At 49.5% G+C, this 11,816-nt stretch overlaps 1 protein-coding gene across 1 annotated transcript; it reads left to right on the forward strand.

The window, feature by feature from the left end:
* The first annotated feature begins 377 nt into the window (after positions 1 to 377).
* On the forward strand, positions 378 to 1,748 carry LOC120712325. Its single transcript, XM_039998082.1, has one exon. It carries the CDS (start codon positions 414 to 416, stop codon positions 1,530 to 1,532), a length of 1,119 nt encoding a protein of 372 aa, XP_039854016.1. The 5' UTR covers positions 378 to 413; the 3' UTR covers positions 1,533 to 1,748.
* The last annotated feature ends 10,068 nt before the right edge of the window (positions 1,749 to 11,816 follow it).

The following is an 11,816-nucleotide window of genomic DNA, read 5'->3' on the forward strand; positions in this document are numbered from 1 at the left end:
ATTTCGGTGCAGATAGGATAAAAAAACATATTAATGATGGGTACATGCGTTTTTTTGCTATCTTCATAATCTGTCTTAAAAAACCTAGAATGTCCTACATTTCAGGACGGAGGGAGTAAGGTTTTTCAGGGTTTCCTTTCGAAAAAAAGGTTGTTCGGGCAGCTCAAGGGCTGCCGTAGTTTCCTTCAAAGATAAGTCTGCTCAAAGACTTGTTGCCAATAACTTTTGTGTGTGCTGAATTTAATAGACATAATGTTCAAATACGCGATGGTAAGTCAGCTCAAATACGCGTAGCCAGCACCAGCATGTTCTGCTGTAGTGACCAAGTCAGCCAAGCAACTTCTCTCCTTAATTTATATATAATGTTCGATGGCATCCATGAATTAATCCAACAAAAATAACAAAGCTTAAGGATGTACGCAACAAAGCCGCTCTCCCTCTTCAAGAGCCAACCGGAGGCGGCGTCCGGCCCCCCGCCGGAGGGCCGCAACTCCGGCTACCTCGTCGTCAAGGGCGCCGCCGATGAGGAGACTCGCTTCTGGGGCCTGTTCCCCGACAGGCGCGTGCGCGAGCTCCCGTTCCCGCAGAACTGCGTGCTCAAGGTGCAGTACACGGTAGGAGCCGGCGAAAGCAGCAGCACCTATGAAGAAGCCGTCGTGTTCGTGCCCGTCCCCGACCTGCCGCTCTCGTCCAACCGCTACTACGCTGTCATCGCCAAGGGCAAGCGCAAGGGGCTCGTCAGGGCGTGCTCCCGCGAGGAGGACATGGCGACGTGCTGCTTCTGCCGGTGCATCAGCGACGTAGAGCCGCGGCCGTTCAACCCGGCGGACATCTACCAGCAGATCGAGATCGTCCAGCGGCGGCGGGGGTGGTTCACGGCGAGGGCCGTCGCCCCCGACGCCTTCCCGTCCTCGATCCTCCGGCACAAGCACTGGGAGGTGTACGCGTCCAAGAGCAAAAGGTTCGACCTCGGCGAGGCGCTGGGGCTCGACGCCGCGCTCCGGTTGCGCCAGATCTCCGTCCCCAGCATCGTCCTCGACGCGCTCCCGGCGCCGACGACCGGCACGGCGGCCGTCGGGAAATGGTACTCCCCGTTCTTCCTCATCAAAGAAGCCGGCGTCGCGCCACGCGAGCAGATGGAGCGCAGCGCGTTCTACGAGGTGACGCTGGAGCAGCGCTGGGATCCGGTGCGCCGGGACGGCGGCGTCTCGAAGCTTGCCAGCAAGAAGGCGCTCATCGGCGGGATCGCGGAAGCACAGCAGGAGACGCCGAGCTCGCGGCACGGCGACGCGTACTTGTGGTTCATGGCGGCGGCGACGGGGCAACGGATCGGGGTGTGCACGACCATGTGGGAGAGGATGCGGTGGGAGCAGTACAGGGGTGGGTGGGTCGACGAGGAGGAGGACGCCGCCGGGAAGGTGGCCGGCGGATCAGTGCTGGCGGAGAGGTTCGTGGTGAAGAGGCTGGATGGCAGCGTGGTTCTGGCCTTGGACTTTGTGCATTTCAATAAAATCAGAGGAAAGCAGATATGAATTGTGATACTGCTATACTAAATTACAGAATTTGCATATATTCAGGGTTATGATATTCGTAGATTATTTTGAATTTTGATAAATTACAGATCCTTTTTTCTATATTAAATGTTGTAGACATACTCCTAGTTGCTCTTCATACTGTAGATGATTGAACATAGAACATTACAATGCAGTCATTGTTTTACGACGATTCCAATAATGTTTTTTTTTTTTAGTTCCAAATTGTCGAAAAATTGTAACTCACGTAAAACATTGGAACCTCCATATAATCCAATTATTGATTTTTAACGACTCTTTGTGTAATGTAAAACATTGGAACTTCCATATAATCCAGTTGTTGATTTTTAACAACTCTTTGTGTACTGTCCGTTTCTGAATATAATCCAGCAATATATATCATCCACAAGATTTGGTACCATACAATTTAGCCATCTGCTGACCTAGTCCCCAAGGTCTTTTGGTCGGCAAGTCTTGTTGACTAGGCAATGGTGGCATCCACAAATTTCTATATATGAAAGCTCCAGAGCTACTCGCACGGCAAGCGTGGCCACGTCGCCAAAAAAAAAAACGTGCACCATCCGATTTTCACTCAATGGTGATTTCATGACTTCAACTCTCCGCCACAGCACGTCAGTCTGTTTTCTTCCTTTTCACACTTGAGTCGCTACCTCAGTCATCGGTTCACATGCACCTCGTCTTCTTCACATGGCACGGCCAGCGATTCGTCTTGTCCAGCGCCTTGTCTGGTCTTCCTTTCACACTATTTTTCCAGCTTTTGTTAGGGCATCCGTGGTGAACCTGTTTTCCTCCTCCTATCTCTTGCTTTCATACCGCCCCGACCAGTGCCGACCTTCGCGGGCAAAAAGTCCCCCCCCCCCGCCACTGCCCTACCCTCCGCACTCCATCCCGCGATGCCGCTGCCCTCCGTGCAGCGTGCGGCGAGGCGGAGCTCGACCACGGCTCCCAGAGGCACGGCGGGCGGAGTTCGGCCTCCACCGGTGGAGCTTGCACGCGGCTCCCGGCGGTGCCGGGCAGATCTCGGCCCCGACCGATTCCTCCCGGCTCTTGCTCCTGGCGGCACGGCAGGAGGAGGAGCCCGGCGGCGGCTGGATCCGCGGCCCTTCTCCTTCCGGCCGCGCCGTCCTCCTCCGGCTGTAGCTCCTGCTCCGACCGGCCCTCTCTGGCGACCGATCGGGAGCTCGGGCTCCGCGGCTTCCCTCGTCGGCGCAGAAGCTCGTCTGGTCTCGAGCTCCGTGGCGGCGACGGCGAGCTCCGCCGCCCTCCCTCCTCCCTCTTCCCTCCTCCGTCCTCCTCCCTTCGCTTGGCGGCTTCCCCTGGGCGTGCCTCCGTGCCGCGCCTCCCTTACGCGCCCCGGCCGCACGTCCTCGCCCACCTCCTCGCGATGAGGTGGAGCGGCAGCGGCGGGAGGCCGCGAGGCTGACCGCGGTGGGACGACGCGCACGCGAGGCCGGCCACAGCGGGAGCTTAGATCTTTCCCCACATCTTTCCTTGCTCGCCGCGGGGCCGGACGCCAGCAGCGGCGCCCCCAACAACCCCACACGCCATGTCCTCTGTGGCTCTGACTCGCGGCTCTCCCTGCCGTGACGTGCCACGACCTTGCCCCGCTCACGGCGCGCAGCGGCCTCACAGGACGCGCGCGGTGAGACCTCGCCGCATTCCCGGACCTCCTTCCCATGGTTCCGCGACGAGGGGAGCGCGGCCGCTGCTCCTGCAGCTGGTCTCCCTCGGCAGCCAGCGCGCGCAGGAGCTGGCACTCGGCTGCCTCCACAACCTCGCCGGTTAGGCGGTCACCGCCAGTGAGTTGCCCCGTGTCGGCTGCCACGCCAGTGATGGCCGGACCGGACCCCGATTGAGCCGCGCCTCTGTCGGCCCAAAAACCAGGAGAGTCGGCCCAACGGGCGCACACCCGGAGGAAGTCTTGCTACACCCCAAAAAGCTAGCCCAAGAGGTGAGTGACTCCCCCCACTTTTAAGTTGGTTCAACTCTCCCTCCACAACCAATGTGGGATTAATCCCAACAATCTCTCCCGTCACACATTGGTGCCACCCTCAGCACTGACCGGGGTCCCACACCCACACAGTCCACCAGTGACCAGTCCGACACACGGGCCTCACACCCGCAGGTCCACCACTAACCGGCTCGACACACGAGCACACACGGGCCTCACACCCACGGGTCCACTGGGCTTCGGGCCTACACCACCCGAGTGTGCACGGTCACAGGAGATTGCGGACCCAGCTCTGATACCAATTGTCGGCCCAAAAACCAGGAGAGTCGGCCCAATGAGCGCACACCCGGAGGAAGTCTTGCTACACCCCAAAAACTAGCCCAAGAGGTGAGTGACTCCCCCCACTTTTAAGTTGGTTCAACTCTTTCCCCATAACCAATGTGGGACTAATCCCAACAGCCTCAACGTACGTGGCTAGAAATCAGCTATCTTCGGCTGTTCTTCCTCCCGTTCTCTGAACTGAACCCAGTGAATTTCGCTCTCTGCAGGTGAATGGAGCTGCTGCTGCCTGGGATATTGGCTCCCAAAATCTGTTCAGTGGATTTCATGCACAATTTAAGTCAGTAGAACGTGAGTAGCTGCTTCTTGAACGGCAAGCCTGTAGTTACTCAGCCTCATGTGAATTGAAAGAAACATAGTAGTGGTTATATGATCAGGGTTTAAAAGGAAAAAAACCCCTCCTTGAACAAGCTTACATTTCAGAGTTGAGAACGATAATGTTAATACTGGCAGCTGATTAAAGAACTCAAAAAGGATGCTACTGCTAATTTAGCTTGTTCAGAGAAACCAGAGATGTAGCTTTTAAGTTTTGGTAAGTTCAATTGCACATTTGCACTTATTATTCTACAATTTTATATTGAATTTGCTTATACACCTAGATGAAAACCAGTCATACGAGGACTGGTACCAAACATACACACCTGACAAAGCAAGAAGATTGTTTGTCCAAGTGGCTTTCCTGAAGCGTACACCTCTTGGGAATGAATTTTCTTGCGTTCATACTTAGATCTGACATTGACAGGACATGATCCAAAAACGAATTTTCTTCATGTACGCATTTCAATCAATAAGCAAGTACAGTTTTTTTTCTCCATGTCCACACTATAGCCTGTATATACTAAAGGTAGGAAGTCTATAGAAGCTGGCGTCTTTAGTATTCACTGAACCAATTTTGCCAAGCTAAAATATCACAAACCTTCATAGTACTCACTGAAGGGCGAAGGCCTAAAACTACCAGTTAAACAAGAAACACAGGGTGTAGGCTCCATTCTTAAACAATAGATGCATTATTCAAGTAAGCCTTTACCAGTGGAAGAGAACTTTAGTAATGTTGCCTAATCCTTTGAATTGGGACTTGAGGAGTGACTGGACTTTTAGGATGGGGATGTTTCAAACAATTCGGTTAGTAGCATTGCGTGATTACCAAATTATGCACCACCATTACTACCACTTCATGACTCTTGGAACATTGTTCAAACCTATATCATGTAAAAAGTATTGCCCACAATTGAAAGGAATTGATTAAAAAAAATAATGCCTCTCTACCCATGTGAACTCATGACTCATGAATCCTTCCTTTTGACATTTTCTCTCTACTGCACATGGTTTTGACTACAACCTCTCCCAACAGACAAAAAACGTACTCTGCAATGTCAGTAAATGAAAACCGTCCCCACACCAGGTGTGAAAGCATTGGAAAAAAAAATTATCCCCTCTCATGTGCAAACAACAAACTCTCCTCAAGAAGAATCCAGATCTTCTCTCAACAGAATGCAGCTTCATTAGCCCCTATTCAAATATGAACACATAGGAAAGAAATATATCCTTCCTTATTCGAATGACAAAATAGTAGCTGATAATGTCAGTGAATAGAAGCCCTGCTCCAAGTGGGAAAGCATTGAAAACATCTGTGCCATACAATTTAATTGTAAGCTGTATGGATACAAGCTCTTAGATCAAGAAGATATTCATGTATTATACCTGAGTTCCCCATTGATATAGTTAGTTATTTACAACATGTTCTGATTACTAAAATAAATTTGGAACTTCACAGGGTAGTCCAATTACTGAAATAAATTTGGAACTTCACATATGTGCTGACTCATTTTAGCATAAAAGTTTCTCCCACTAACAATTTAATTTTTTCTTTACCGCAGCAAGAAGAGACGTGTTCCCATGCCGGTTGCCTCAACAAATTACCAGCTATCTTAGAAGCTAGAACTACATAGTGCCTTGCACTTAGCAAATTCCACATTGTAGAAATCCTGTGGAATCCTATTACTACAAGCAGCCCAAGCATTTATGCTATCTTTTGTAATGGCCGCTACTGAGCGAGCAACATTACTATTAATTCTCTTATCTGCTGTATTCGCCTACATTGGTGTCCTAAAAACTCTAGACTTCCTATTTGCCTGTATGCCCTGTTGGATATATTTGTTTACTGAGCCTTATATTTGGTTGCATATAAATATATTATCTATTTGTTTGCTACTATATTTATACAACAAACTGATACACCTCGGCCAGCACCGCGCGCGATGGCGCGCGTTCTCCACTAGTATCTTCTAAATTTCCCCTTTCCAGTCAATAGTGGCATCCATATATCTTCTAATTTCCCCTTTCTAGTCAATAGTGGCATCCACAAATATCTTCTAATTTTCCCCTTTCCAAATGAAGCTTCGTCTAACCTAGTATTTGGTTACATTTCATATGTCTGACAGTTTCTTGTCCAATGCCTCATATAATCTTTATGATGTGAAGAAAAGACAAAGATGAGAAAAGGATGTCATTGCTTCATGAAGCAACCGAATTATATGCTCTAAAATTTAGGATTACTCTTGCAGAAATGTTTGAGTTGTTGTTGTCGACCCTTAAAATAAGGGTGGACATTATGATGATGCAACCGAATATATATACAACCCATTACAGGGATTAGTTAATTAGTTAAATTAGTTATTGGTCAATACATGAGATTGTCTATGGAACAATATTAATGATCTTCCCTTGGCTCATATTGGTAAGCTGTAAATTGCTGCATGTAATATGTAGCCCTAGAGGACGACTGATTTAGGACAAGTTTTGTCCAACCCGTGTGAGATTTTTGTCCTTTGCAACCCTGCAATCTAGCAAGGGTCGACCTTGTCAATAAGTGGTCCAACCTTTCTTGGTTTTCTTGTATGAAGAGGCATACGTGAGTACTTGCATCCGAAGCCTTGATATTTATCGGGAAGTCACCTGAATTTGACCATCTCGTTGTCCAGAGAACGTCACTAGCTCGATCTTCTAGGGACACACGCACCCCATTGTCCAAGTCGATGATAGTGCACTTGGCAGTGGAAGAAGTTGAGTCCTATAATTTGGAAACGGAGGTAGTACGTTGTAGTTATCTTTGTTATATTATTAAATTTTAGTTTCTACTTGTGTAATGATTTTGTATTCTAAAACTACCAATAAAAATAGATAAACATTATCTTTTACATTGAGTAAATATCTGAATCCGAGGTATCCATTTTGCATTCATATCCGAATCTGTATCCGTATTCAAATTAAAATACGGTAAAAATGCTATCTGAATCTGATCTGCTTCCTTCCTTACATAGAGTTGAGGGCTGTGTGCAGTTGGGGTTAGCTTAGGCTAAACTCTGGCCAGCGTGGGAGCCCTACGATGAAGATCAATGCTGGAGTTCTGGAGCTAGGATTAACAGATCAAAAGTATGATCTTGATGATGATGATATGGTGTTGAGCAATCTATCATGGATATATAATTCATGTTTTTGATTCAGTAACTACTCGTATACTTCTGCTATTATGACTATACTTAATTAGGCCGGGCAGCGGGAGCAGCGCCAGCAGATGAACATGAGAGCTACTACGTCAAAAAAGATATGAAAACGGGGTAGACACCATCACAAAGCTCAATCAATGAATTCACGACCGTGCCTGAACATATTTTTTTATTAAGACGGACAAGAAAAGAGAGGTGAACATGTTTTTTTATTAAGACGGACAAGAAAAGAGAGGCGTCTGTAGAATAATAGAATTGGTATAATGAATGATTGTATTAGCTTGAGCCTTGGGGCTGAATATATAGGAGTACATGACTTGGAGGGTAAGGAGCCTCTCCTACAGACATGGTAGGATACAGATACAATCCTAATCTACCTAATATAGAGATATCCCTAATATACTCTAACATCCCCCCGCAGTCACAGCGGGAGCATCGTAGACGGTGAGACTGGAGAGAAGTCGATGAGCTGACATTCCCCCGCAGTCACAACGGTCAGTGCGTCACAGATGCTGTGGCTGGAGTGGAAACCCACAAGGTTGCTCAAGTAGATGGTAGCCCTTTGTGCCGATGTCGAGGTAGCCGAGCTGGAGGGGAATAGCCATGGTCGAGGATGCCGTGCGTAGGGTAGCCGTGGTCGACGTAGCTGTCGAGGTAGCCGATGCAGAGGTAGCCGCACATGAAGCCGCAGGCGCGCAAGGGGGCGCCAAATAGTGGGGGCACGGAAGCACCATAGACGAAGACGGTGAAGCGTCAAGGAGGAAGCGAGGATGACGCCGTCAAACCGCCAAGGCTGAGGCGAGTACCGGGTTTACCAGACCCAGTAGCGCATCGGGGATGAAGGCAAGCGCCGGTGTTGCCAATACCGGACATACAAGGGAGAGCACACAACCAAGTCACAGAATGTAGGGGACCAGCAGGGGAGGTCTCGACGACAGTTGCAGCGCAGGACAACGAGAGAGAAGAAGCTGAAGCAGCTCGTGGTTGTCGGAGTAGACGAAGTAGGCGAAGCAGAGACAATGGTGACGAAGAGGTCGTGCTAGATGAAGCGTAGAGATAGAGCAGCCAAGCACTAGCCCAAAGGCCAGCTAGCTTGGCATAGTGGTCGCGGCGGTGGCGGTCGTAGAAGTCGGCGAAGAACTCGAACAGCTTGACGAAGACCATGCGCAGGAGGCGCAACGACGTGTAGTCGACGACGAGGTCGTGGACGTGGTCGGCGGCGGTGAGGATGCAACGGCGAAGGAGACCACGGGTGGCGCCGCAGCTGCCCGAAGAGGCGAAGCAGCGGTAGCCCGCCATATTAGGGGAAGAGGCGCGCAGTATGAGGACGGACATCACGGGAGCCATGTGGATCACGCACGTCGGTTGATCAGGCCGAGTATGCACGAGGCGAGACAACGATGGGCAAAGCTGGCGGAGGCATCCCGATCGATGGAGACGACGACGAGCCGGTGGAGGACGACGCGCGGACGAAGAGGCGAGGTGGGCAGTGCAGACGGGCGTCCCCTAGGGCGCCGTCCATCTTGCCATGCCACATAGTCGTAGTTGAGGAAGAAGCCGGTGTAGTCGACGCCATCGAAGTAGAGGCGCGATGTCAACAGGCAGTGGGCGACTCAATCTCGATCAGTGATCGAGTAAAAAAGCAGAGAAATTAACCAAAAATAAACCAGCAGCAACTTCTTGTGTAGAATCTCCGAGTGCACAAAGCAGAGACCCCCCAACCCCTTATCTCTTTCATGTTTGTCGCCCACACGGTCAACTGGCATCCGCCAGCCATGGCATGAGAGAAAGAAAGCGAAAGAGGGTCGGGCGGCCGCTGGCGGTGTGGAAGGCGAGGCGGGGTGGTTCTGTCGGGGGCAGAGGCGGCTCCGCCGGGTCATCTTGGCGCCAGGCAGCGGCGGGAGACCGGCGAATCGGAGCCCGTTGGCAGATCCCGCCAGGGGAGGAAGCGATAAAAGGCAATGTGCGGCCAGCCATCGCCAAGGCCACCAACAGGCCAAGGCCCGATGGGCGGAGCTATGCCGACGGTCGTGGAAGATGCCGCCGGATCCAACATAGTCCGCCAGGGGAGGACGAGCACGGGGCCGAGCTCCCAGCGGCGGATCCTGCCTGGATAGGAGCAAGAGGAGGGAGGCCAAGGCCAGCCCGCGGATGGCGACACCCGGGTGAGTTCTTCACGATCTACTGCTACTGGACGACCTTCTACGACTGCAGCGGATCGATTCGATCGACCACACAGATGGGGAGGGCGCTGCCCCCGGCGGAGGTCACGGGCGACATCCCCGGGGGCGCACTAGGATGCCGTCGAGGGGACACGCAGGATGCACACCATGGAGGACGACCGGCGACGCGAGGAAGGCAGGGGCGCGGGTGGCGGCAGCGGAATGTGTTGATGGAAAAATCAACACACTGAAATCCGAGGGCAAGTGTTCGTCAAACTCCAGAAAGTCAACCAAGCATGCCAGTCAATTTGACTTGTAATTGACAAGGGATAAAATGAAGTTAAATTTGAGAGCGTATCGGCTGGGATTCCGAATATCTCTCACACAAGCGTATCGGCACACTCTGCCGATAGAGAAAAAGGTAAAAGGATATTAAATGCAGGTGCGTAGTAAACAAATGCGTCGGCAAATTCAGCCGATGCGGAAAACGACAAAATCAGCTTAAAGCAGCCAATTGCGCGTGTATAACACGATCTAAGCTACGAATGTGTAACTTAGATGATGTGGCTCAAAACAGATCTAAACCGGCCTTTATGATAACAAGATGTTACTGCAAATTCTATAGCCGATTTAATTTGTTTTTAAGCGGATAAATATGATAATGGCAGAAAACATAGGAAAACCTACAAATCTAGCCGATATCGATAAATTGTGAATAAATCTAGACGAGAAAATAATGATGCGCCCAAGATCAAAGCCTAGACAATCTCGATAACTTTTGAATAGATTTGAATGAAGCCACAGCGATACGCCCGGTAGCTAAAGCTCAAATATATTCGGTAAAACGAAGAGTCACCAGCAAATCAAGTCGCTCGAATATGAGACGTCCTTGATCAACTTGAAAGAACTCGCCAAAAAAAAGTTGCGAAGTCACCGACAAGAAAAGTAAAGTACAAGAGATTGTAAAGGATTATTGTATTGAATGTGTATCAACTTTTTCCGATCCCATACAACTGATATATATAATCGACACTAATAAATCCTAGCCGATTACGGAAAACACATTACTTGACCTAAAAGATAAGGGTCAGTTGGATCCATGCCACTCCAATTTCTTGAAATTGGATCTCATGTTGAAAATCATGCCATTGAGTGGCATGATTTTTAACATGACACCCAATTTCACGGAGTTGTGGTGGCATGAATCGAATTTTCCCAAAAGATAAAGACTTACTAATTTAAACTATATTAAAAATTACAACTGAATCATCAGAATCTTCGTAGAACTCGGATTTTCTTTTCCCTTCCTGATTCATCGGCAACTCTTCATCGGCCGATTACCAAACCGTGCGGATCAGCATCTTCATAGAATATTTCTCTGGCCCATCAGCTGCATCCAATTGGCAGACTCTGACCCTGTGCATCTTCTAGTTTCTTTCAAATCAGCAACCTTTCTTTCACAAAATCTCCGTTCTTGACACGTGTCAAAAAACGGTGTCAACACATGCCCCCCAGTTTCGGAGTAATCTATCTGTTACTCTGAAATTAACTCTAATCATGATTGTCAACGTTCGAATAGATTTCTGTCCTCCAATCGGACGGCGCATCAAATCCCCATTTTGCCCTCCGAACAAAAGCTATAAATAACTCTGCCTTCCTCTTCATCAACACTTTTCTTGTAGCACCCCCTTGTCTCCCCTTTCGTTCAAGAACACATCGGCTCTGCTGCCATTTTCGCAACCGAAGTGCCCCCTAGGGTTTGAAGATTCGAGCTCAAGAATCACCTGCTCCAACAATGGCGTCCATCCCAGAGATCCCAGAGGTACATTCACTCCCTTCGCCCACACTTCCATTTTTAATCCTTCTCTCGATTTCTCGTTCGTACTGCTTATTTCCATTTCTCTTTCCCAGAATCTTAGGAGTAATGTAGTCATCCCCCTGGAAAACCAATCCAGCATGGTCTGCCTAGGTCCCATGGGTAATCCAGATCCTACTAGCAAAATCAATCTAGAGACCAGCTGAATTCCTCTCAAATCATCCAATATGAATCTGGATTGGTCTCAGGCCCTTAGATCTTGGCCGAGTGTTACCCCTAGGTGGAGGAACTGGTTCCGTAGAGTAGCCACTGCTCAGAGAACAAATTGGGAACAATATAACATTAGCCAGTGGCCGAATTTGTCCCTGTCTGAGATCGTCAGAAATGAGCCGATGCTCATATCGGCTTCCTTCTTTTGGTCCGATGCTATCAATGCATTCATGTTTGGCCACGGACCAATGACACCCACTCTGCTAGATGTTATGATGT

Source organism: Panicum virgatum, chromosome 6K (genome assembly GCF_016808335.1).
Source record: "Panicum virgatum strain AP13 chromosome 6K, P.virgatum_v5, whole genome shotgun sequence".
Classification (NCBI taxonomy): Eukaryota; Viridiplantae; Streptophyta; class Magnoliopsida; order Poales; family Poaceae; genus Panicum; species Panicum virgatum.